The sequence below is a fragment of the Falco punctatus genome (genome assembly GCF_963210335.1).
Source record: "Falco punctatus genome assembly, chromosome: 4".
In the NCBI taxonomy this organism is placed as follows: domain Eukaryota; kingdom Metazoa; phylum Chordata; class Aves; order Falconiformes; family Falconidae; genus Falco; species Falco punctatus.
The window spans coordinates 9,745,881-9,773,847 of record NC_137583.1 but is presented as its reverse complement, the minus strand read 5'-3'; the positions used below and the strand labels follow the sequence as shown (position 1 = coordinate 9,773,847).

Sequence of the window (27,967 nt, the reverse complement as noted above, 5' to 3'; positions counted from 1 at the left end):
TAAATATTTGAAGTACACTTAATATTCCTTTTAGTGAGAGTTAAATGGCAATATGTAATAATAGACTGGAAAACTGTTCTAAAATACTAAATTTAGAAAAGCTGAATGTCTCTGTTGCCACCCTTCAAACACAACATCCTCGATACCCTTTTCTGACTTCTTTCTGCAATTCTACTCATGTGAAAACTGAGACGGAAGATGTGTTCACATACTTTGGTATCTTTTTCTATTTGTGAGTCAGCAGTCTGACTTCTATTGTTAGATCCTTACAGCTACTGAAGAGAAAAAAAAAAAAAAAAAAAGAAAAAAAGGAGAGCTAAGATCTTCCTAAAACACTGTTAATGGCAAAATATTCCAACATGTAATAGAATTGTCTCACTTTACATCTTAAACAGACACAAAACAGAATGAAACTGATGGCAGATAACTATGATGATGACCATCACCACTACCACCACCATCACCACCACCACCATCATCGATCTCCTGGGAGGCCACAACACTCCAACCACAGACCCTCTCCAGATCAGGTTAGTCACCTCTTTTTTCACCTTCAGTTTTATGATTTTATTATTTTAATCTTTCAAGATAAAATAAATATTCCAAAGAAATAATAAGCAAGTGAAGTGATCTTTGAACTGAAACTAATAGCTCTGGTATTTATTTCCATCCCTGAGACAATTTAAACATTTTGGCTTTTTGTCTGGTGTCTTACATTTTTCTTCCCTATATTTCTTTAAAAGTTGTGCAGCTATTTTCAGGATTTTATAACTCAACATTTTCAGCAGAACACCAGTAAAAAATTCCCCACTTAGTGATTACTAGTGATTTCAGAAGTATTCACTTTTTGGAGTAATTTTTTGTTTATTTAAAATATATGGATTAATCTTAGTATTGAAAAACCTGTGCGGTGATTTCCTTTGGCAACTTGAATTCCAAATGTGTTTTTGGAAGTATCTTTCTGTTGAAGGTTTCAAATAGCAGATATAGCTTAAAATCAGTAGTGGTGCATTTTTAGCTAGGCAAGATAAACCAATTTCAAGAGATGTTTTGATTTAAAAATGCTTAGTAATTCACTATTATTCTTCTTAAAATATCATCATTCTTAGAGTCCTGTGTTTCAGAAAGGGCAGAGAGCTGTCCAAATAACATGGCCTTCTAAAGTATGTTAATTGAGCATGTTAGCATTGAACCTTTCCTCCTCCAACTAGGGTGAAAAAATATCCATAAAACCAACACTGTTTTGATTTTGTAAATGTCAATATTTGTTTACAAATAAACATAATTTTCCAACCAAAATTGGTAAATATGTAACTCATTTACTTTTGTTGATAATAGTTTAGAATATGAATGATATGAAAGTTAAGTGAAAATTAAAATACAAAATGGTTAAAACAAGTTTACTGTCACATAGTTTTAATATTTACACTGTATATGTTTATGATGTTCTGTGGCTTATAGTGTTCCAACACTACCTTTTGGAATACTTTAATGTGGTTTTCCAGATAATGTTGCTGTCAACAGGCAGAAATTTGCTAAGTGTCCAGCATGCAAGCTCAGTACTTCTGATTCATAGACAGCTGAGTGAAGCAGGCACCTTGACTGAATAGTTTATTGCTTTGATGTGTTTAAACAGAAGTTTCCAAACAGAAAATGCTGTGCCTTTTATTTCTGGAAAGCTTAAAGACCAGATCCCTCAAAAATAAAGTATCAGTATTTGTTTTAATTTTATAGTTATAATATTGAAAATAATGCCATAGTATTGTGATACCTATTAGTAAAAACGTTACTGTTATTAGTTATAGCTAGTTATCATTATGAAGTTAATAGTATTGAAAATAATACATTCTTTAATTCCTTATGCAATTATATAAAACATACATCATATTTGTATACGTACGCATCAAAATAGTATTTAATATTCTAGTTACAACTTTAGCTCATCCTTAAAATACCCTTCTGCTAGTGAACATATTTTCATAATTGTTCCCTGGAGTGTCTGGGTCTGATACCGTTAAAAGTGTTATGGCAAAAAACTATGTGTGTATGTGCATACATGTATGCGTATACATGTTTTTGTGTATGAAATGCTAAACCACGAGAAATACAAATGAAAGAAGCTAAGCTGTAGTAGATGAAACTTCAAGAAAGAAACTTCTATTTTGGAATTAAAACGTACATGTACGCCTTGTCTTCAGCATGCCATGCGTTTCCAGCTGATACTGGATGCCGCTATTCTATTTGTAATGAATATGCTTAGTAAGTGGAGACCTTGTCAGCTATGCATGAAGTCTGGCCTGAAGATGACTTTCAAATTTTAAGATCTTATCATTGTATGACTCTTTAGCCTACTACAATGAGTGACAGTTGAAAACTGTAGGAGTTTTAGGAGGAACTCGGTCACAGTAGGACAAGGAGGAAGGAGGAAAGTTATCCGTGTATGTATTTATCTGGAGTAGGAAAAACAGTCCATAGAAGCAAGTAACTTTTTCAGGTAGAAAACTGTAGGGAAAAATAAAACATTGCTTTTATATGAAGAATCATTGTTTGATACAAACTTGGTTTATAAAGTTGTAACGGCTGGTAGAAATGAAAAGGAAAAACATTGGTGAAGTTAAAACAGGGATGTATGTTCAACTACTTCATTGGCAATAGGAGACAAAGAAGTAAATGATGCCTTTCGTAGAATGGCCAATAGAGTTGTACTAAAGACAGGAACTGATAAGTATGACATAACTCAATTTCTTGGATACCACCTTAAAAGAAAAAATCAAAACCAAAAAACAAACAAAAGCCTGAACAGAACACAGAACCTTTCAAGTTCTTGGAACATGTTAAGAACAATCTTTTCTTTCAGAAAGTGGAGAAGGGTATTGTGATTTGCTATTTTGGTTTTAGTTCTGTTTCTGGTTAAGAGACAAGTTTGCTGAGTTTATAAAAGAAGGCGAAATTGTCTGACAACAACCATGAAGTAAAAAAGGTTTTGGTTTTGTGCAAGGAATAGAATGAGAAAAACAGGATGAAGGCAAGAGATGTGAAAAAACAAGTAACAGCAATCTCTGTGTTACTGAAACCCCGATACTGCTTTCAACTGCTTCAAGAAACCTGAACCTGTAAATAAAATTTGAGGGACAAGACAATGTAAGAGAACTAACATGAAGAAGTTGCTCTTCACGGCAGGTTATTCAGGGAAGAGAATGGATAAGAAGCATAATGAAAGTCTCAAAACATCTTCAAGAACTTAAAAAACTTAAGAAATTATATGAGTGATGGAAACGTGTACATTGAAGATAGATCACGTAAAATACTAGCAAAATAATTTATTTTACTAGTATTTACTAGTACTGTTATTTTCAGTTTTACTCTAAACTACGATTACATTGAACAGCTCTCACGTAGGATGTAGGAGATCCTTGGACGCTTGAGGAATCATAAATTATAGAATGGTTTGGGTTGGAAAGGGTCTTAAAGATCACCCAGTTCCACCCCCCTGCCACAGGCAGGGACATTTTCCACTGGGGCGGGTTGTTCCAAGCCCCATCCAGCCTGGCCTTAAACACTTCCAGGGATGGGGCATCCACAGCTGCTCTGGGGAAACTGTTCCAGTGTCTCACCACCTGAACATTAAAGACTTGCTTCCTAATATCTAATGTAAATCTACCCTCTTAGTTTAAAAACACTATCCCTTGTCCTGTTGCTACAGGCCCTACTGAAAAGTCTGTTCCCATCTTACTTCTAAGCCCCCTTTTTTAAGGATTGAAAGGACACAAAAAGGCCTCCCCGGAGCCTTCTGTTCTCCAGGCTGAACAACCCCAGCTCTCTCAGACTGGTATCTTTACAAATAAAATGTGTGGGGATCTGTGGATACCTTTATTTTAGACCCTGGAAACTTATGGACTAAATTATTAATCAGTGAATCAAGAGAAATCCTGTAGTCCTTTTACTGTTCATTTTCAGTAGTTTGATGTCTGTATCAGACTGTATGGCGTTACCTATCTATCCATCTCAGTGTATATCAGATCACTTTATACTTGCTTTGCCCTTATCCTCTTTTCCTAACCATCAGCTGGTGGTTCCCATCAGAATAGTACTTGATAAACTATTTTTACATTACATTCTTGAAGATATGAGATTGTTTATCACTATGTACTCACTTTATCCTTGCGCTCTTTCCTAGGTGACAGTTTTGGGCCACTCTCTAAAACAGAATGCAGGTCTAGATGGCTGTTACATAGCATATGCATCCTATATTTAGTCTGTCTGTATTTGTCAAGGACAAATTATGTCAAGCAAATCTATTTTTCTTTGATAGGGTAACTGGCTTTGTGGCTAAAGAAGAAAGTGGTAGCTGTGACATACTTTGAATTCATAAGGCCTTTAATGTTGTCCCACCATTGATTAATATACAAATAAATACATTAATTTGTAATGTAATTAATATGTAATGTAAAAGGAATTACAATATTAAGATCTGTAAGTATAAATAATACTATTTAAATTTAATTAATTATGAAATCACCATGAGAGGGGTGGGCAATTGATACAAATAACATGCTACAGATAAATTTTCTGTTACTCATTGTCAGACAGGAAGGACAATCACAGCAGCATTCCAAAGAGGTTTGTCCTTTATCTGCTTCCACGGAGTATTTTTTTTAGAAATTATTTCAGTGTATGATGAACCAAGCTGCAAGAAGCTCCAGGTATAGTAGGAGCAGCTCAATAAGCTGCTTCAGTCTCAATGAACTCGAGAGAAAGCCTAGAATAATTAATCCGAAATTCAATAAGCACAAGTCCATTTACAAGGGGGAGAAGTTACTGATGAGGCACCAGCATGGAAAAAGGCATCTGGATTGCACAATGGAATACCATTGCAGTGAATTTAGATCTAGTTCTGGGATGTGTGTAATACGAACGAAGAAGCAGGAAGCAATTATTCTGTCCTTTCAAGCACTGGTGAGACCTCATCTGAAAAGCTGTGTACAGTTTTGATCACCATGGTATGAGAAAGATAGACAAATTAGAAAGGAACAAAAGAGAGCAACAAGAATGACGGGAGTTTTAGAGAACATGCTCTATGAGGAAGGCTTGAAGTACTAGGTTTGTTTAGTCTAGGAAGTACTAAAGGGGAGACATAAGTCTTATAATACATAAAATATTTTGTAAAGAAGATGATAATCAATTGTAGTCCGCTGCCCACTGGAGAAATAGCAGGAGTGGTAAGTTTAATTTTACCAAGAACAACTACGTTAGTTATTCAAAAAAAGGAAACTTTTTCCCTATGGGTCTAATGAATCTGTAAGTGGAAAGAAAATGTGGACATTCTTTCATATAGATGTAATGGAAGCTGCTTACTTAGAGATTTTTAAGAACAGGGTAGATGAATATCTGTTGCACATAATAGCTATATTTCATCTTGTGTGGGTGCATTGAGCTTGGAGTAGGTGTTGTCCTGAGGTACGGCCATCCCTAAATTTCCATAGACTCTGTGAACAATGAACTAGCCCAGCAAATGTTTACTTGTAAAACAAGCAAATAGGAGATCCATAGCAAAATCCCTGCTGAAATAATCTTAGAGAACAGCACAGTCAATGATAATCATGAGTGAAACCTAGTCATTGCTCTAGCTTACATTTTTCAATCATGGATTTTATTTTACTTTTTATATGCTGTGTTGTGTTGTTTATCATTCCATACACTGTTCTTTTGTACAGTCATTTCATTGCCATGTGCTGTACAAACCTGTATTTCCTATTCAATAGTGTATTACATGTAAATTCTAGATATCTGGTTTTTGATGATTGTAATCCAACATACTGCTAGTGGTTTGAAACTAAAGAACAAGATTTGAAAATTTATTATTTTCTCAGTATCAGAGGCATTTTTTTGATTTTGTAAGGAGACAAGAAAGTGTGCATATTGTAACGTAAATGTCATTTAGTTTAGTGAATGCTAGGGAGGGGTTTTGAAAGTTTTCTCACAAATTCTGAAGAGAAAGAGATAGCTGCATGTACAGTGTTAATCTTGAAACATTTTGCATTTATGTAGATAATACTGGTTTTTCTAAATTTATATGCTACATTTATATAGATAAATAAATGCATGTTATCATATAAGCCTGTAAAAGCATGTACATGTGTATTTGAGTACATATTTGTAACGAAGGATAGGATGTTTCTTACTGATGTAAAGCAGTGTACATATGCTACTGGGAGTCCATACCCCCTTTAGATGGTGTACCACCAGTCTTTTGGAGGAAAAATACACACACATCCTGCTTGAAATGTGCATACATTTTACGTGGTATGGTTTGGTTCAGGTATTGATATTTTAATTATCATGGTTTTCATAGAATCATTTAGCTTTGGAAAGACGTTTTAGATCATCAAGTCCAACCATTAACCCAGGACTGCCAAGATTATTTGTTATAACTCTTAAAAATATTACTTATCATCATATTCTGCTGTGGGCAGCATGTGGCAGCATGGTTCCAGACGTATTAAAGGATAGGATCTCTGACCTCTTGAAGGAATATTTGGGTACCTCATTTCAGCTGTAATGGATTTGTTTAGGTCTTCTGGCTGCTGCTGGGGAGCAAAGCCAAGTTTCCAGCCAATTCTTGCCTTTATTCCCTCTTTTTTTGCTCTTCTGTTTAGGGAGAGGTATAGGTTGGCAACCTTTTTTTGCCCTTGTATGTCTGGACCTAAACTCTGGGGAAGAGGTAAGAAAACTTCACAAGCAGTAGGAAGACTCTCTCCTCTGCCCATACACATGGTCATGTTACAGTGAATCATGATGTGTTCCCTAGTTTACGTTGGTGCATCTGATTTTTATTTGATATAAATACATTTCTGGGGATTCAGTGCTGCCATGTCAATAACATTGCAATATTAACTGTTTTTACTAGTCTTTAAAAAACTTGGGAAAAAAAAAAAAAGATAATTTTGCAGCTTTGCACTAAAAACTTAAATTTATTCTCTTCAGTTTTGGCTTGAGAGTTGGCAATCTTACTGAAATTCCACCTGGAAACATTTTGGCAGTCAGTGTGTATCCTGGAGTGCGAGTGTAATACTCCTAGCATGAAAATGAGCTTAATAAGTATTCTGTGCTAGCTTCAATTTCCAAGGAGTTGTAATATTTAGCCCCTTGTAGAGTGCAGTACAGTAATCTAATCTGGATCACTGCATCCAAGTTCTATCTGGAACAAGAACAACATGGCTAAATAGATTTAATCTTCCTGATTTAGAAGCTGTCCTGCCCTATAGCATGGACTTCATCACAAAGCCTACTGTCCAGCTCCCTGCCTCTTTTATATCTCACCTCTATATACTCACTGGTTTTTTAAACACTTTCTCTTGGCCTCAGTTGCCCGCATCACCTTTCAGTTTTCTTCCTTGTATTGAAAATGTTTTGGAGGAAGTGCTTGTTTGTGTCACGTGAATGACTGTGTGCTCTTGAAGCAAATTGTGGTTGCTGTTGAAGGTTGATAGGAGTCAGCACATTTGTATTCCCTGCCACAGCTGCCTTGTTGTGCTGCAGCCCTTCTGTCGTTCTTTTCTTGTGCTTTTAGTATAACAGGCCTGTAAGTTACTAACCAACAGGGAATTATGTCTGGCTAACCACAAGTCTGGTCAGATTGAGACATCCCATTCCCTTGGGTTTTCTAATCTCAGAAGCCTTTCTGCCCCTCCATATTTATATCTTGTTCTGAGTTTCAGGCTCTAATCACCCAAATTCACTTAATATTAATTTCTCTGGACATTTCAGATTCCTTGCTGTCTCTGGAACAGCCCTGAATGTACTGGCACATATGACAGGTCTCTAACTCTAGGATGGTCTCCATATAACATATAATAACATTCTTTTGCTATCACCCAGGGCTTTCTTGTTCAAGTTCAAGAGATCTTTGGTATGTGGTTGAAAGGTCCTAAGTTTCAAATTTCTGCTTACGGACTACATAGTAAAAAACTGTACTTGGTTATTTAAATTACAAACAGTATCTCTACATAAAAAAGTGACTTAAAAGAAGTTGTGTACGTAATCTATGACATGTATGTTTCTAGTATATACTCAAGTTAATTTAATGGCATTCTTACTAGGAGGTTATTCTATTTGAGAGGGCATATGGAAGAACTTGATTCTGCATCCACACGGTAGAAGACTGAAGGTATAATGTCCACAGAATTTTCATATTTTAGGACTTAATTGCCAATCCTGATGATTTTAAAAACTATCATCTTACTTCCTATAGTACTGGAGTTTTTTAAAGACATAATATGTAAAGTGTTTCTCACCTTGTAAGAGTTTCCTGAATTCCCAAGCTGTAGTTGAATCAAAGTTGAATATTTCATTCCATGGTCAGCAAGGCTACAAATATTTTTTTTGTCGTTTTATGATTATAGATAATACTATAGAAAAGAATCTGGTTTTTAGAAAAATATTAGTATCATAGGGCATGCCATAAAGCTGTAGGATCTGGCTGCTTTCTAAAAAGTTGGCCCTATTCTTAGCAGCTGTAATTGAGGATGGAATGTCCACATGGTGTCGCAAGCATGTAGCATGTCCTTTTACATCTTTTAATCCAGTCTGACTACATAGAGGTTTTGTTCCTATTTAAAACATTTTTGATGGCACTTCTACAAGGTGGTGGTGTTTAGAAGCAATTTGTTACAAATACACCATCAAATTTTCCATTACTCTGAAATCTCAACAGAGAGGCCTAAAAGGTAGTTTGAGGTTTCAAAACTATTATCTAAAGAAGAAAAAGTCCTGCTTATTAGGACAGTGATGGGGCAGTGTATATCTATGAAGCTTCCCTTCCTGCCGCTCTCCAGTCAGAAAGCCATCTTTTAAGGAACTATCTGATAGCACTCTTATTATTAAATATGTAGCATTTTAATAAGATTTTTTTAAGTATGCTTGTAAAATCATTCATTTGAGAAAAGAAATCACATGCAGTGATACACAAAAGTTGACAATAATCTCACCGTTGTGGAGTAGGAGTATGCCACTAAAAACTAACTTTTTGAAGAAGACCATGTGCTCTCAAAAAAAGTTTATTGATTTGTAAAGTGGTCACTGATCTTGGCAACAAGTCTTTGTTCATCAGGTGGAACTGCTAAATACCCTTGGAGTTGTTGAAAGATTAAATGTGAAAAACTCTGAACAGGTCAGATGGGGTTTTGTTTGAGGTGGATGACTTTGAAATCAGAGCCACAGGACAGTTGAACAACAGTTATTACTTTAGTGTCTGGATCCTGATCTGCAAATCACTGTATTGATCCATATGTAATTTTAGAAGAACGGAGTGCATGCTACATGGTGTATTTTACAGCCCAGGCTGTTAGCATATTGCCTTATATTCTGTAGCCATTCTTGAAAATTGCCAACATCAAAGGCCTGAATAGGTCTCAGGAATATTGAAACTGGGATTTGTCTGTAAAAAAACCCCACAAAACCAAACAACACAAATTAAAAGGAGGACAAACATAAACCAAACATTTTAGCTTATTCAAATAACCGTGGTTATTTGAAAAGAATGAAATTATTCAAATTTATTTAGACTGTGAGCAGAAAGTTCAATCTGAGCGGAAGTTTAGTATTTGGAAAACTGAAATATGTTTGGGAGTTTTCTGCATCGTTAAATCTTTGTCTTTTAGTTGTTCGGGAAAGAAGAAACAAAAAACAAAAAAAAAATTCAAGGCACCAGTGACATTTTAGTATATAAAAGAAGTGATATGATATAGCTGTTTAATGGAGTAAATTGGAATTATTAGCTCCCTCCCTGACCCAGTTTTTGTTTAATAATCTGTGTGTTTCTTTATCCTGTATGTTTACACATTGTATTTGGGCAGGTGTAAGCTTGCTCTTGTCTGTTCACTAAATGTATGTGAACTTGTTCTGCTGGTGCCTCAAGCTGGAAGGAAGCACGCAATTGTATTAGCGCAGTGCTGAGCCTGCATTAAGCTCATTGGAGTCACATGGATTTATTTAATTTAGGAATCTGGGCAGGGCAAGATTTGCTTTTCGGTACATTCAGTCTAAACAATCCCAGGCATAGCCACTGTAAATAACCAGTATTGTGCTGAATTAATTACTGTTTTGAGATCTCAGGAGTGCAGTGCAAATTAGTCATATAAATGCTTTCACATTTTTAAGTTTTCCTCTAATTTTTCATTTTTGCTACACGTATTCTTCCTCTGGAACAGAGAACTTGTGATTCGTGTCACATGTTGTTCAGACTTGTTGAACTGAATGCAATAAAATCCTATTTGTATCATGGTCACCATTAAAAAATCTATTTTCTGATTAGATTGTAGGCAGTTATCATAGCTATACTGTTTATTATAAACATGCTACTGAATGGCGAATACTTCTCTTCTAATGAGGATGTAATTTCTGTCTAAGCATTTCCCAAAAGTCAGTAAGTGTTATCATATGCTTATTTCAGTAGATACAGAGAATTTTTCGTGCCTTGACATCTGTCTAGGTATTTGTCTATTTTACCCTATAAAGAAAACTGAAATAATCTTCCACAGAGGCTTGCCCATGTTTTAAGGATAATATGATTGGTTTCAATTTTTTTTTTTTTTTTTTTGTAGATTACTTTGTACTTGTGATGGAACATAAGAAAGAACCTTGACATTTGGAAGAGTCTGTTTTGAGTTTGAATTTATCTTTCAGGGATACTCTAGTTCTTGATTTTGGTGTCATGTCGTTTTACAGTTACAAACATTATGCTCTACTCAATGTTTCCCATTGCAAGCAAAAGCCAATAGAAGTTTGTAGTATTCATTAGACTTTTGTTATTTCTACCTCTTAATTGTAATGATATTGTAGCCAGATGATTTTTCGGCATACGTTTTAGTTATATTAAATTTGTAATTTGACTAAGAGATCAGCTAAATTGGAGTTGTATTAAAAGTAAGAAGTAGAAAATAGGATTTGCTGTCTGATACCTACAGGAGATGGATGTTATATATTGAAAAGTTATACCTCTCCTTTGCTTACAGAAATGAATTTATTTTATGTTTTGAGGTTTAATGAATGTGATGTAAATGTATACATACTGCTCAGTGTGTATATTTATATATATCTATATTTATATGTTAGCTTTGCAGTCTTTTCCACATATGGAAGAATTTTTTGAGATCATGTTTAGCTATAGAAACCTCTCCCCCTCATTTCCCCTGAATGTGTGTGTTAGAATATACAACACTTATATAGAGGTTTACATTTATCTTATATTTCTTACTAGAAAAATTAGCTGCCACTATCATAGTCTAAAATAGGTCTTTAAACCAGCTGAAAGAGCCAAAAATGCATTTCTGGGAGACAGTAACTTGATAACAAAAGTTGCATATCTGGTGCTGGTTACTTAAGCGAGATAACATGTCACAGGCTTTCACTACAAAGAGGACCATAAATTTTTGCATTGCAAATCTGATTTCACGGACCACTTCTTGTAAGAAGCATTGAGTTTCTGCTTCATCTAGTGATAAAGCTTTAGAATGCATGAGTATCTGGTGAAACATCTTATGTTAATGCTCGTCTGGGTGTTGTAAAGTAAGTGGTCAGAAACAACCTTCCACTTTACCCCATTGCCAGTTTTTATTTTTTATGTTAACCTAACTATATACAAATAGAACAAATGGTGAGATGGGTTTTATGGTCATTTTCATAATTGGGTGATGCATGGTTACTTGTCACCCCTTCTGTTACAGATAGCTTTGAAAATAGACCTGTGATATAAATCCATATTACCGAAGCAATTTTTAAGATTTATTCAACTTTTGAATATACAAATGAAACATAAACCAAAGACCTTCTAAAACTCTATGCACCAGATCCTTAAACAAATCCACTCTTAGTCTTTCCCCTTTCCAGTTACAGGCTTGGTTCTTCAAATCATTCATGCACAAAACTCTTCTGTAGTCAATTGTTCTGTGTATGGAGAGTTCATGAAATTAGGCCTCAGCTATGTTTGGTCCTAGAAACCGAGTAGCTGATAAAAGTCTCTCTAAGGTCTGAAAGACTCTGATTTTTTACTAAGTTCTTGATTTGAAAGCAACGTCATTACTTAGCAGGTTGATTTCTGTGTCACAAGAGGAAATTAGTATTTGTAAATGTAATTGTTTTGCTGTAAGTAGGACAGTTTCACAGTCCAGAGCCAGTAGTTACATGTTTAATGACCCATTAGTAGCCATAGATAATAAGGAGAGTAGCATAAATCAGTCATCAGAAAGTTAGTTCAAGAGATGAGCAGGTTATCACTAGATTTATTTAACCCCAGTTAAGACATTAATTCTTAGCATGCCAGCACATGAAAGGGAAATGTGATGAGCCATGTCAGGAAGGGTCTTCTATTGTGGGAAGAGAGCCAGAAAAGCTTAACTCATCAAATTTTTAATGTCGCCTGTGTTGCAAAAGCTTTTGTCTAAAAGGAGATTAGGATTTTATTTTTATTTTAACTGAAAGAATGGATTTTATAAAGATACTTGCATGCCACAAAAGTGAGCAAATGTGTGCTGTTCTTCAGCTTTGTGGAAGTGTTTAGTGTCTCTTTTGTCAGTTTCACTATATTCCTCATTTCAGTTAACCATATTTTATGTACCAGTGGGCCTCATCATAATGCAGAATTTTGCAGTCTTTGAGTGCATCTATATTAGGGTTTTAGTTCTGATCAACAGTGCAGATTTGAATGAAATCTCCTGATTGTTCTCTTTTACTGCACTATGGTTCATATCCAGAAGAAGAGTTGGAGTGGGCACACTGAATTATTTTGATTAAATTTAACTGTAAGATGCATTCCAAAAGGTCCCCCAAACCAGTTAAGTTGCTAAAGGGAATTCAATCTTGGTGACAGAGTGAAATTAACCCACAGTACCCCCCCAAGCTAGGTGTATTGTACAGATGCTGATTCTCTGTACCAATTGCATTGGCTATAGATCTGTTGTTACTGCAACACACCGCTAAATATAACCTCTTGCAACTATTTAACATTCTCCAGTAATCAAGAGTATGCTATATGCAGAATGGTTATGAATAGGCTTATAATTTCTGGTATCTGATCATTATTTTTTTTTTGGATACCATGTAAACCATGATTAAAGTTATCCTTTGTTTCTAACCTGCTGTGTAATGTAGCCCCTTTTATCTGAAGGCCACTGTCTCAAATTTACTAATGAAACTGATGAACCTTAAAGAGTTGATGGCTGAGAAATGTGCCTGCAAAACTTGTATTGAGATACACTTCAGTAACAAAACAGAAGACACCTTTATACAAGCTTTCTACATCTGTGTGTAGTGTTTTCCAAGCACTTAACTTTAAGTTCCTCATCTTGCTACTTTGAAGTCAGTTTTGAGGTTTTAACATTAGGTTTTGTGGTAATTAGAACAGAACAGTAAATCATATTTAGTAACACTGGATATACCTTTTAAGATGTTAAGCAAATATGATAAGTAGCAGCAAAGAAAAAAGAAGGGACTAACAAGAGGATGACATAGAATTATTGAATTATTAATCTATAAATAGCTCATGTACAAAGGCTTTCATAGTACTTGAGATTATACCACTGTCCTGTACCTAAATTTATGTCCAAATTAGAGACTTGAATGTCAGTCCTAAAAATTCAAGGCATTTGATAACTTGATTTATAAAGATTTTGTAGTAATTGTGTATACTAATTTGTCAATTCAAATGGCATTTCTTAAATTTTGTGTTTTTTTCCCTTTTTACTTGTCTGTAAATGAGATTTTGCTTTGCAATTTTTGTCATCAAATTTCTTTCTTGACCATATAAACCAATGAAAGATCCAAGTTTAAAAAGCAGTTAATGTACACAAGCATTAATCAAAAATTGCTTGATCATAGTTTATTGTTTGAAAGGGCCATAGATTAATGATTCTGTAGGATACACACTGATATGAAAGACTAAGCATACTTCTGGAAGCCTTTGATCCAATATTAATAAATGATAAGGCATAACTTTTATTTTGCTTCTCAGTGTGTCAAGAATGCAAAAATATGTAATGAACTTCATTTGTCTCAGAACATCAGTGAAGAATTCTGTATTTTCTTACATTATCTGTTTGCATTGAGGTAACAAACCTTAGCTTCTCGATAGAACAGTTTATTCATAAACCCAGTGAGAACCGCAGTACTGATTATGTGCTTTTTATCCGCTGCTTTTGGCTAGTTGTTCCTGCCCATAAAAAAAAAAAATCTGTAAAGCCTGTAACAGTAAGTTAGGATTTGCACCATTAAATATCCACTCCTCAGAATAGCAGGCAGCAGAATTACAAGAATAACCCTGATTCAGTGTGCTGGAAGGTGGTAGTACAGGCTTGAAAACAACCTGTCTGCATAATGGTAATAGTAAGTGATCAACGAGTTCTTTTAGTATTTCTTTAAGGTCTTCCATCTGTATGTTCTGGCTTCTGTTAAATTAAGAAGTGAGAGCACATATCACGAAATTATGGTTCTTTGTTTTAATCCTACTTTTTTAATCAAAAAAAGGTCAACATTATCTGATATCTCTAGGAATTTTACTTTTCTCCTCAACTGTCATCAAGCACCAAGTATTTTTAGGTCAGTGCATTACCTAGCATGAATATATGAGATAATTAACTAAATAATAACATGTTAGGTAATAAAGCACATAATTATGAGACATTGGGCTTTTTGATAGGGATGCTAAGTGGGTGAGCTCTGCTTACATTAGTGCAAGTCTGTTTATCTTCTATAAATAATTAGTGTGTGGAATTAAAAATGAGATATGAACAGATTTTCTGGGGTAGGTATAAATCAAGTCAAAATACGATATAGATATCAGTTTTTTTTAAAAAGACAGTATATTGAGACTGGTTTTGAGGTTGCTCAGTATTAAAAATTTAAAACGCAGTGAGGGTTTGTTTTTTCTATTCAGTTGTCTGTCAAAACAGATCACTGTTTTTAATTATTTTTATGAACCTGCTAATCACTAAAATTGGAAAATATGTATTAAACTCTTTGTGTACAGAACAAGAACATGGCACAGACATTCTCAGTAAAGCAGATGTGAGAAAAAAAGATGGAAGAGGATTTTTATTAATGGTAGATGTTGAAAGTGAAGTGGACTATGATCATAATCTGGATCTGACCACTCGATTTCTTTGTTAACTCTGTAATTTTCTTGAGTCATTTTGAATAGTTAGTCATAACTTTTAGAAAGTGTCTAAGCCTTGATATAAAATCTTCAAGTCATCCAGAACTGATGTGCCATTCAAAAATATCTACCATATTTGCAGCGTAATTACATCCTATACATCTCTATCTAGTTTTTTCCTGCTAGAGAAAAGAGCTGTCTCCTTTTCTGTATGTGCTGGTTAATCGTGATCAAACAGTCTTATTTTTTTCCGAGTGACCAGTTAGGTTGAGTGTCTTTTGTTTCTCACTGCCAAGTTTATTTTTCAATAATTTTGTAGCTGTTTCCTGATCTGTTTACAGTCTTTCAAATAGTCACAGAAGTATGACATGAGCACCAGATGTGTAATTCTTTTAATTGTCTTATGCTACTGCATAGGGATACAGCAAACTCTTTGATTTTTATTTTTCTGCCTGTATTTGTCCTTGTAAATTCAATGTTGTATTGCATGTTCACTTCCACCATGATCTGTAAAGTCCTTTTTGACATCATTTTAGATACAGTTCCCTAAGTTTGCCCTGTACATTTTCAAATAATGACACTGTACATGTGATTTCAGTCGTACATATGTGTGGCTGATAACATTTATTTAGCTAATCCTGAATACATCTACTTTTCCAAGCAGTTTTTCTCGGACTTTTGTTTCAGATCATGGGGGATCTGAAACATTCTGTTTCAGAACAAGTTTGGGATGGGTAAAGGTATCTGCAGGTCCCCTTCCTTCTCCAGCAAGATTCAGTCTCTATAGAACTGATTTTGCTGACACTGTGTCCTGTGGCACATAATGCCTTACAGAAATCTCAGCATATTATTTCAAAGCACTTGCCTTATCAAAAGAGTCTCTATGTAATTCAAAAAGATAGAAAGTTATTTTGACAGAACCAGTACTCAATAAATTGACGTTGACTGACATTAACTGAGCTCCAGCATCTAATCTATTGCTTACTGTATATCAGGATCAGTGTCAAAGTATATAGTCTGTAATTTCCCATAATACTCTTTAAAAATATTTGACAATATTTGATTTTTTTTTAACTCTTTTAGAATTCTTCCAAAAAAAGATCACACAAATAATTGAAGTAAAAATGGATGTCTGCCAGTTTGAAGAATTACAATACACTAAACAGCAAAACAGCTGTTGGTGGTTAGGAGGAGTCATTTGGAAATGTACTGAGCTGCCCATTTTGTTGATTTTTGCTGTTTTTAAAGATATCACCAAAGATTAACCTAATGCATTCTGTTAGTGAAATAGGATCAAACTACTCAGTGGAAAAGTAATCCTTCAGTCTTTCTTCAGCCTTTACTCTGGCAAAACTCTTGTCAACTCCAAAGTCAGTTCAATTAGCATTAGTAGGCCTGAATAAAAGTAGCTGCTGTCGAATTCAAAGGGAAGGACTTGTATTTTCAGTGAGGCAAAGCCAGCTCATTGGAAGTTTTACAGAATCTGTCCCTTTGTTTCAAAAATAAAAAGGAATATTCAGGCTTTGTTCTCTCCTTGCTCTGTGGTGTAGTTGTGTAGACCTTATAACTAAAGACGTGTTCCAAGTTAACCTTAAAAAATTTACCCACATTTCTTCTGTGTTAAATGATAGCTAAGTTTATAGTGGACTGTCAGGTTTCTTTACTTAATTCAGCAACATGCAAGACATCTATCTTAACATCTGGTTTTTAATAACAGTTGACATCTGGGAGCTCTTTTTTATTCCAAGAATGGACTAGGAACAGTAGTGATACTGGCAGTGTATATTTTCAGGCTAAAATTCCTGTCTGTTTCAATCATAATTAATTACCATTCCTTTTATTTAGGCTTTAGATTTAATTGAGTGCCAGCAATACATTACACCAGCTAACTTTCAAAGTTTTGAAAGCTATAGGATGTAATTTTTTTTACATTTCTAAAAAATTAATGGGTAGAGCTTTAATGATATCTAAACTGATAAGATTTTATTTTATTTTGAAATGCCGTGTTGAATGAAAAACATTGTGTTGTGCACCTCTATGTTCTAAAAGTTGAGTATCACATCAGATTTTGGCACATTAGAACTATATATGGATATAGATATGCACATACACATCTGTGTGTGCATAGACAAAGAATCATTATAAAAACCGTAATCTTCAGTAAACTTATCCAGTGAAGAATATTTCACTCTTCTGGTTTAGTTCATGTTTTTTGTTTTGTTCTTTTTAACTTCAAGTTTATAATAAATGTAAAGAAAGGCCTTCTGCTTTTAGCATATCTACAGTAAAGTAATCCCTTTTGAAAACAAATTCATGAAATTGTTACGATTTTTTTGTATTTGTCATTAATGTTATCTATCATTAAAACTCTAAATAAATTATTAATCCTAAGGGTTCAGAAATGGAAAAGAGGAGAGAAACTGATTTAACAATATGTAGTGTTTAAGGATCGTTTAAAAGATAATTTAATTGATAGCATGTTAGAAAAGTGTGCTTTGCTAATGATAGATTCTTTTGATTCCTTAGCAGTTTTGTAGCTTTTTACCTAACATAATGTAAGACGATTTGAGTATAGTAATTACTTTGCTTACTTAGAAGGTTTGATCTTTTTCTGCTGTCATTGTTGGTTTCAATTGCATGCAATGAAAAAATAGGTAATATTTTAATATTTAATCTTATGATCTACTTCCTACACACTGTTTTAACTGGGTGGGGAAAATGTTCATGTCGCTGGTTTTGGTTTTTTGGTTTCTGTAGATGCAGATTCTCGTATATGTAGCACAAACTTTCTCAGTTGTTTTCAATGGCTTATGTTTATAAAAAAAAATAAATCATGTTTTTAACAGCTAAGAAGATTTTATATGCACCAAAGTAACTAATCTTTTCTTCTTTCATTCCAATGCTAACATCTTCTCTGTGCATCTCCTAATGTCTGGCACACAGGATGACGAGGAGGGTATATGGGCATAGCCGTTCCTATAAACCAAAGTTCCAGTTTTATTTTGAGGGGTGAGAAACTCTCTTTCCTATCTCTTTCAAGTTGCAGTCTCATATTTTATTTTATTTTAAACTGCATGGAGCTGTGTGTTTCTTGACAAGTGTGTTTGTGAACACTGTAAAAAATGTTTTCTCATATGTAATGAACAATGAGAAACTATGTCTAATGGTTTAATGGTCTAATGTTTAATTTTTTCATAGCCTATTGTGGCTAGAGTGCAGGTAGGTACGAGAATTTAAAAGGAGTGTATTTGTAAGTTTGTAGCTGTCTAAACAATTTCCTTTTTTCAGTAGATAAGAATTTCTTTAAACTAGCATTGATCTGCTATATCATCTCAAAAAGCCTTGTAAAAAAACTGATATCTTTGCAGAACGAGTACGAAAGTTGGATACTTTAGAAAGTTTGGCACAGATTAAGTGTACAATTTTACTGGAATAGAATTTATAATATGCATGGAAAAATTGAGACTACCTATTAAGTTAAAATGTTTAAACGAAATTTTAAAATAAGCAGCAGATGCTTAATAAGGAAAGTATAATCTGTCTATACAATACATGCTCTTTTCCTGAAGTAATCTGATGGTTTAACATCCATACAATAATTTATTCGTCATATTTAGGAGTACGAAGTGCAGTTTATTTTTTTTCAGTCTTTCAAAAACTTACTCTTTCAATTATGAGTAAATACTGTATTGTCACTGTGTCAGTTATTGATCAATGCATATCCACTTTTCAGGTGCTTGCCTTTGAAGCTATAGGTAATTTGTAGCTCGTGATCACTGTGGTCTCAACATTAAGACCATCAGGGCTGGTGGTTTGCTTGTAAAGAATGTTGCTTGTGTCACTACTTTTTACTCAAACAACTCTATTTACTGCTGTGGGACTGTTCAGAGTAGTAAAATCTACTCACATAAGTAAAGACTGATGTCTTATTAAAGCTGCAATGCTTTATACTACTTTGGCTCCTGTCACACCAAGTCTAAGACTGTATCATTTGTTTTGTTTCCAGTAGTGTTATAAGCTATGTTACAAGTCAGTTGTTATATTTGACAGGAATGAAATCTCCAAAATAGTCTTTGTTCTTATATACTTACTTTTTAGAATATTTGTGAGATGCAAAATTAGTGCTATCCATAATGATTAATTTGTGTGGTGTTTTAAAAATAATGAATTGAACGTTGAAGCTTTCTGTAACAGAGAAGTTTAACATTCAGCATTTGTAAAATAAAATAATGGGCACTGTGATTATCAGAGTGTAGTTATAAACCTTTTTTAGGTTTTATGTTTTTTGATTCAATTCTAAATGTCATGCTTGGACAGGTTGTATGCATCATTTATTCTGTTTTGGGTGTGGAGAGCAGATCTTTTTTTATTTTCCAGGGCCATATATATTTCAAATTTAAAACCAGACATTCCTCTCTTACTCTTTTGTTCAAACGCCAACATAATTTATCTGGTATTGTTATATAGCAGACCCTTGACAAATAACTTGTTAGCTCTTTTTTTTTCAGGTGAGGGAGCACTGCAAAGTTAGTATAACAAATAGCTGGTAGCAGGCATAGGCTGTCCTCCAGACTGAACTCATGAGTAGACCTGTCCTTGTGGGTAGAATAGCCATGAGTCTAGTGGAATGGCTATCGTAAGGTGAAAATTCATGTCATAGATCTCTTTCCCTAGGAAAAAAACTAATTTAGGTCCCAGACCTGTAAACCTTTCTGAAAATACATGTGGTAATACTAAGCTTCCTCAGAGTCACTGTTAATATATGCTTACCAAAGGTATACTTAGAAAAAATAATGGATAATTTTTTGTATTGTTCACAGACTTGGGAGTTGTTAACTTGGTTGCGCTATGTGAGCACAGGAGTTTGTAGTCCACACTCATCTAGCTCATTAGTGGGGGTTGCTCAGGTAGAACTGAGCTACTTAGCTCTTGTATTAAACCAGAGCAAAACTGGATTTAGTTCTAAGAAGTATTCTTGAGGAGTAAAAGTTATGACATCAAATACTTTCGAGGTCTTTATTACTACTTCCTGATGTTTAAGCAGAGGAGCAGTTAAAAATCACTTGATTGTAAAATATTTCTGTGGTACTTCCTGCCACATAGACTAAAGCCTTGGTTCTGTCCAGGAAATGAAAGGTTTTGATAACAGAATTAATTCCCGTTTCTACTTACAATCAATACTAACAACAAAAGGCTGATACAGTTGAATCTTACAGATACTGTCTTTGTAAACCACACATTTACACATTTGTTTGCTTTGTAAACAAATTAGGTCTATTATTACAACTTGCTGTATGATATTCCTTTTAGAATCCACTTTATGATGCTGTTTTATGATGATATGCCTGCAATTTTTGGAACATTTTAATAATTTCTATTGCTATTTAATTAAGACATACAAGATTTGTCTTGGATGCATATGACTCAAGGCTAAGTGAATTTAATAACTCAAATGGTTAGTAATCAGGGTGAAATGAACTGTCTTGAATGTTGCATTACTATTTAAGAGTGGCATTGTTAACATGAGCAGAATATGTGAGTAAGTGATTACAATAAATCCATTTCTGTGCAGAGTTTTAAAGCTCTGGAAATAACCTCTTCACTGCAGAACAATCTATCCTGTTTTTGACAGGGCACCTAAGAGGAGTCTGCATGCTTTTCTCACCAAGGCAAGGTGATAAACTTCAGAACAATTCACCACCAGGAACCATGGGTACACCCTTCACTTTGGTTATCTTCATTGCTCTGTGGCTGCAGGATTAGGCAGGATGGGTCAACTCTTTTTGCATAACAGTAGTAGAGTGTATGAGTGGTCAAACTGGTGAACTTTCAGCAGCCTGTTGAAATAGATGTGAAGGCTAGATAAATGGAATGGGAATGAGATGGGGATTTCATCTCCATGTTGGAAGGAGCTGATTTCAGTCTTCATAATGTAAGGACTCTTAAAAAAGCCCTTAATTCATGGGATTAAACATGTTTTTACCATATTTCTTCTCTCATATTCTCCTGATTTTCATAACAAGTAGTAGGGCTGAGGGAAATTAAATATCTCAGTCAGTTGAGTGTATATTAAAACACAGACTTAATACAATTAAATTGGGTGTATATCTTTAGAAAAGCTTTTCTGTAGTTGTTTTTTACTGCAGACTTCTATCAAAAGCTAGTTGTGAACAAGAGAAAACTGAGAGACCGAATGAGTATAAACGTAAGGGATATATTTTGTGTTGGAGAGGAAATTATAATTTTAGCAACAATTTAATTTTGAAAGTATTTGAACTGCAAGAATTTGGATTTCTATAAAAAAGTCCTTCACTCTACTTTATTATAGTTTGTATATTTGCTGTAATTTGTAGTTATACAGTTTAAATTATATAAACTGTAGACACAGCAGTTCCATTGCAATGCACACTTTTGTTTATGAACCAAAGCACGTTAATGTTGTCTTAGAGTCTCAAAGACGCATTTGTTTTGTTTGAAAAAAACTTTGTACAAAGTAGACGCTAATTTTGAAAACTGACTATCAAGAGATGAAGGGAATCATAATCTAATTTTTGTTACAGTAGTGTAAAATAAACTATATGCTTTTGAATTGGAATTCATTTCTCTTTCAGAGGATTTTTTTTTTCTACAAAACAAAACCCCCCTGAGATACCAAGATGTTTAGCTTCTGAACTTGTTTTTTTCAAGTCGAGTTTTATCATTATTATGTAGTGTTACTAACACCATTGTAGGTACCATGCAGATAGTCTTAGACGGTTAAAAATTTTCCTGAGGCCATGAGGTAGTACTGTGGCTTAGTAAGGACAGCATAGGCTGTTTAAAAAGTAATAAGTTAAAAATCAGTGAAGTGCTTTTAAACTTTACCACTAAAGTACTCTAATACTAAACAGGAATGTCATGAAACGATGGTGGAAATGCAGAGTGGCAGGACAAGAATGTGTTGTAAAGTTATAGAGAGCTGGTTACTCATCAAGGAACAGATGAGGTGTTCAGGGAAATCTCGCTGGCCAGCAAATTTGGTAGCACATATAGCTGCACTGGTTGGGCTTGTTAGAAACAGGTTCTCTTCCCCTCTCCTCACCCTTATAAAAGAAAGAAAAAAAAAAAGAAAAAAAAAAAGGAAAAAAAAAGAAAAAAAAAAGAATATCAGGAGGTGCTGATAAGTTTTAAGAATTAGGCCTATATAGCATTCTGTCGTGGGTAACTGAAGCCATGTGACTCAGAAAATACACTTCGTGGCAGAGCTGAAGTGTGCAGGCACAAGACAGGTGCTTGGGTTTTTTCCTTGCCAGTTCCTACCGCTGAAGTGCAGCAGACACTGGAAAAAAAGTTAAGACTTTATTACAAGTTGTCCACGTATGTAATAGGAATCAACACAAAACCTGTTTGTACTGTATTTTGTTTGTACAGTATGGTGGACATTATTTTTTGTCAGATGTGGAGTAAATCAGATGTTTTAAAAGATGTTCAGGAGTGTTTGGACAAATGTATTGTCTGCTATATCATTACAACAGCATTACCTTCACACCCAAAACAAAGAAGGACTGAAACTTGTGCCGGGCAGCAAATGATGTCTAGTGTTTTTGAAACTTGAATCATAAAACTAGTCTTTTAAATTTGGATTTAGGAGCAGAACATAGTCTGTAATTTTCAAATTTTGCCTTAGTAGACACTGTGGGAGCATTCTTCAGGAGGCAGCAGTGTAGCGTCATTCAGTAAAAGAAGTGTTACAATCAGAAATTGTCTACAGATCGGGGGAAAAAATAAAGCTTCCTAATTACTGCTCAGGCAAATATTCACTCTTTGATTCTAACTATTGGATGCATTTTGTGTGTTTTCAGAGAGGAGGAGGAGAAGGCTGTTTTAAAACAAATGTGGTGCCTAGCTTTGTCTTTGTTGAGATGTGGTGAACAGTTCTCTTTCAAGATGTCCTTACTAATAGCAGTCTAAAGCGTAACGTAATTTGGTCATGCTACTATATAAGGATATGTTTAAAGACATTAAATATTAGCTATTGTTCTGCTTTTTGCTTTCATTATTTCAAGTCAAGATTTTTGTAAATAATTTATTTTACTTTATGTTTGGATATTCTGTTTAGATTGTTTTGGAAAAAACATGTTAACTTTGAATGGAGTCTCAGTAGCATGCAAAGCAATGGAAAAATAAGGAGAATGTCTGTTTGCAGTGTTCGTTTTAATTTTCTCACAGAGTGTATGAATACTAGCTCTATGCTTAATTAGCTAAATGGGTGTTGCTACACTGACTGGAGCCCAAGGGCATTTTGGATTTCTGAGTTTTAGACATGATTGTTGTTTTACTGCAACTTGGTTTTTACTAAACAAAAGGAGGAACCTCTCTAGGAATGTTTGTTTTGCAAACTATGGACAGCTTTGCAACTAGTCTCCATCCCTGTTAAAATGCTTTTATTCATAATGAAGGATGTTTGCAGTTTTTATTTTAATTGGGAAATTTTATATTAGTTTAAAAGTTGTCTTTTTTTCTTAAAGATGTCAATACTACTGCTAGTATTTTCAGGTATTAACTGCCCACTGGCAAAGACGGAAGGTTTTAATTAAAATTACATATTAATTTATTTATCTGTATGTATTTGTTTATTTTTTAATGATTATACACTGGAGATATGTGAATCACTTGGCAAATGGGAAACTTTTTCTGTGTTTCCTATGGAATGGAATATCTGTAAAGATGATTAGCGTTGTTCTTTTGAAGAAAAAAATCCTTAACTTTCTGTTACAACAGTGCTACAGCCAAATACGTTAAGAGTTAAGTTCAGAAGTTGAAATACTTGGGCCCACTGAAGTCAATGACCATCTTGTTATTTATTTCAGTACTCTTAAGTTTTTACTCAGAATAGTTTCCTTCTTTTGATTTGTTCATGATCTTAGTAGAAAAACATCCATGCAAATACATACATGTATTCTCAAAAAGATTTCTACATACTAGATGTCTTTTACTTTACTCCGACAGAGATTTATCTTATCTTATCCTTGTTATTTATGGGATACCAAATCATCCTCATGTCTAGCTGTAGAACTTTATTATATACATTCAATAGTTTTTTGTCTGTCACTTGTGTTTTAGCTGTGTGAGTGAGGACATTCTGCCTGAACTTTGGCCTCAGCTTCTTCACTGCAGGTGCAGAAGGTGTGCAAACAATCTGAAAATGTAGCTGATGAACTGAGTTCAAAGCTTTTGATGTATTCATCTTGAAGACAGCAATCACAGGGCCTACAATCATCAGCTGTGCTCTTTTATAATCTTCTATAGTAAAAATAAATAACATACGAGAGCAATTGTTAACACCATAGAAAGTGAGAAAAGGCTGTATGATTTTCACAGCTAAACTTTGTTTTGAAATATTGTAGTTCCTGTAAACAGAAGATAATCACTGACTTCACACTGAAAGAACTAATCAGATAATCTAGATATATTTTAATATCTGAGACTAAGCTGACTTCTTGAAAAAAGTAGCGAAAATCTGCTTTAAAGAGATGAATTCCATAATTAATTGCATGTTATATTTGTATTAATATTATTTGTCTTGAAAACAGTTTCAAGCAATTGTTTGTGAATATTAGAGTATGTAAATATGGGACTGGCAGCACAGCATTCCCTTTGGAAGGTCTTGGATTGTTTGGAAGCTGGAAGTACCACCTGACTTAAAGACCTAATCAAAGGTCATATGACCTAAACTTTTGAATGTAAGATTTTACAGTTAGCTACTAAAATATTAAAAAAACTAGTCAATTTTGAATAAACATGAGATTTCTATAAATTTCTCTGGGAAGTTTATGAAAAATACAAGAGAAGTACAGCAAGAAGAATGTGGGTCCTCTCCAGAAGGAAATGGGAAACCTGGTTATGTGGGACATGGAGAAGGCTGAGGTACTAAGTGACTTTTTTGTCTCAGTCTTCACCAGCAAGTGCTCCATCCACACCGCCCACGTAGCAGAAGGTAAAGGCAGTGACTGGGAAAATGAAGTACCACCTGCTGTAGAAGATCAGGTTTGAGACCCTCTAAAGAATTTGAAGGTGCACAAGTCCATGGGACCTGATGAGATGCATTTGAAGATCCTCAGGGAACTGGCAGATGAAGTGGCTAAGACACTATCCATCGTATTTGAGAAGTTGTGGTAGTCTGGTGAAGTTCCCATGGGCTGGAAAAGGGGAAATGTAGCCCCTATTTTTAAAAAGGGATATAGGAAGACCCATGAAATTACAGGCTGATCAGTCTCACCTCAGTGCCCGGCAAAATCATGGTGCAGATCCTCCTGGAATCTATGCTAAGATACATGGAAGATAAGGAGGTGATTGGTGACAGCCAACATGGTTTCACTAAGGGCAAGTCATGCCTGATGATAAATTTGGTGGTCTCCTATGACAGGGTTACAGCACTGATGGATCAGGGAAGAGCAACTGAAGTCATCTACCAGGACTTGTGCAAAGCTTTTGACACTGTCCCACATAACATCCTTGTCTCTAAACTGGAGAGACATGGATTTGACAGGTGGACCACTTGGTGGGTAAGGAATTGGCTGGGTGTTCACACTCAAAGAGTTTTGGTCAATGGCTCAATGTCCACCTGTGGTGTTCCTCAGAGGTCTGTACTGGAATCAAATGCACCCTCAGCAAGTTTGCCAACAATACCAAGCTGGGTGATGTGGTCAGCATGCTGGAGGGAAGGAGATGCCATCTCTAGAGACCTTGACAAACTTGAGAGGTGGGCCTGGGCAAGCCTCATGAAGTTCAACATGGCCAAGTGCAAGGTCCTGCACCTGGATCAGGACAACCCCCGGTATCATTACAGGCTGTGCAGAGAATGGATTGGGAGCAGCCCTAAGGAGAAGGACTTGGGGATGCTGGTGGATGAAAAGCTCAACATGACCTGGCAATGTGCTCTTGCAGCCAGAAAGCAAACTGAATCATGGGCCACATCAAAAGCAGCATGACCAGCAGGTCAAGGGAGGTGATTCTCCCCCTCTACTCTGTTCTGATGAGACCCCACCTGGAGTGCTGCGTTCAGCTCTGGGGTCCCCAACATAAAAAGAACATAGACCTGTTGGAACAAGTCCAGAGGATGGCTGCAAAGATGATCAGAAGGCTGGAGAACTTGTCCTATGAAGACAGGCTGAGACAGTGGGGATTGTTCAGCCTGGAGAAGAGAAAGCTGTAGGGAGACCTTACAGCAGCCTCCCAGTACCTAAAGGGGCATGTAAGAAAGCTGTAGAGGGACTTTTTAGAAGGGCACGTAGTGATAGGACAAGGGGTAATGGCTTTAAACTGGAATAGGGTAGATTCAGATTAGATATTAGGAAGAAATTCTGTGCTGTCTGGGTGGTGAGACACTGGCACAGTTTGCCCCAGAGCAGCCGTGGATGCCCCGTCCCTGGCAGTGCTCAAGACCAGGCTGGATGGGGCTTGGAGCAGCCTGGTCTAGTGAAAGCTGTCACTGCCCATGGCAGGAGGGTTGGAACTTAGATGATCTTTAAGATCCCTTCAAACCCAAACCATTCTATGACTCTATGATCGATTTTTAGTTCTTTTAGTTCTTTTTAATTCTTTTAATTCTGTTAGTTACAATGCTATAATTCTACTTTTTTAAAAAAGGAAAATCTCACCATGGTGACCTAACATCAATGACATACCAGTTGTCATTGGATAAGTCTCTTCATTTCCTCAAGAAACAGCCTTGATAGGTGATGACTGCTATCAGAAGTATCCAGTCCTACCAGCCACAAGTCCTGGAGCCAGTTTTTAGACACATCCCTGTCCCATGCTTCATGTTTATCTGGCAGTGGTTTCAAATCAGATTTTCAGATCACACACATGCAATAATTAAAGCAGTTCATCTGGGTGTGTTTTCTAGAGCTCAGACTGAGCTGAGTGAGCTGTAGATGCAAATTAAAAAAAAAAACAAACAAACGTATTATGCTGTTTCAGCAGGTTTATACTGCTTGCATAGCCATTCCCTTGTGCCGAAGAAAAGGCATTGGGCAGGATGAGTTTGTCTTGAGTTTAAGCCTTGAATCAATGGGTGAAATATGATAATTTATAAATAATTCTTTAACAAAGAGTACAGTACAGAAATATAGGAAAAGTATTTATTCATGTGATCTAGTTAAGTTCAGTATCAAATTTTATCAAAAACATTAAGTTGTTTGTATACTTGTGCACTAGCAGCAAATATTAATGTAATGGATTAGGAATACTTAAGTAATACCTTTAACATTGCTTATTTTGCTATTCTGTCCCACTCTAATTAGGCATCCATTTTGGCATCAATATTCTCATTTGTTCAAAAAATTTATTGTGCTAATTGTCCATGTCAAGAGGCCATGAGGCAAAGAGCAGCTTTAGTTGTTGTGTTGGAATATTTCTGCCTATTACAAATTGCAGCGCCTTGCTGCTTCATTTTACTTCCGTTTTGATCTTTGCTATAGACGGTTCACCAGTGAAGATGTTTACATGTCTGCTTTCCAGAGAAGCAGTGATGATTTCACTGGTTCCCTCCTGGAGCCTTTGAGATCATCTGGCTGGCCAGATCATGAGCTCTTCTTCAGCCTGTCTCTGACTTCTACAAAAATAAGCCAAGCTAGCTAACAGTTTGTGTACTAGTTTTATTTTAAACCAGTTTTTTTTGTCTAAAATGAGGAAGCTACTCACTTGAACAGCATTCCTGGAAGATCTGAAGTAATAGTCTCAGAAGGGTGAGAGACAAGCAGCAGGAATATCTTTCAACAGCATATCTGCATATAGATCAGGATATCTGTCCACAGCCTTAGGCCATGGGCAGACACCTCT

The 27,967-nt window shown here is 35.3% G+C and overlaps 1 protein-coding gene across 12 annotated transcripts in view; it reads left to right on the top strand.

The window, feature by feature from the left end:
* Positions 1–27,967, top strand: part of ERC2 (ELKS/RAB6-interacting/CAST family member 2) — a 481,052-nt gene that overhangs the window by 403,790 nt on the left and 49,295 nt on the right. For 10 of the 12 annotated variants that reach the window (XM_080384960.1, XM_080384958.1, XM_080384957.1 and 7 more), the window contains one exon: positions 396–26,759. In XM_080384960.1, coding sequence (XP_080241086.1) covers positions 396–614 — 219 coding nt within the window. In that variant the 3' untranslated portion in view covers positions 615–26,759. Of the gene's footprint in view, positions 1–395; positions 26,760–27,967 lie in introns of those variants that run through there. The other 2 variants (XM_080384963.1, XM_080384955.1) reach the window with 2 other exon arrangements.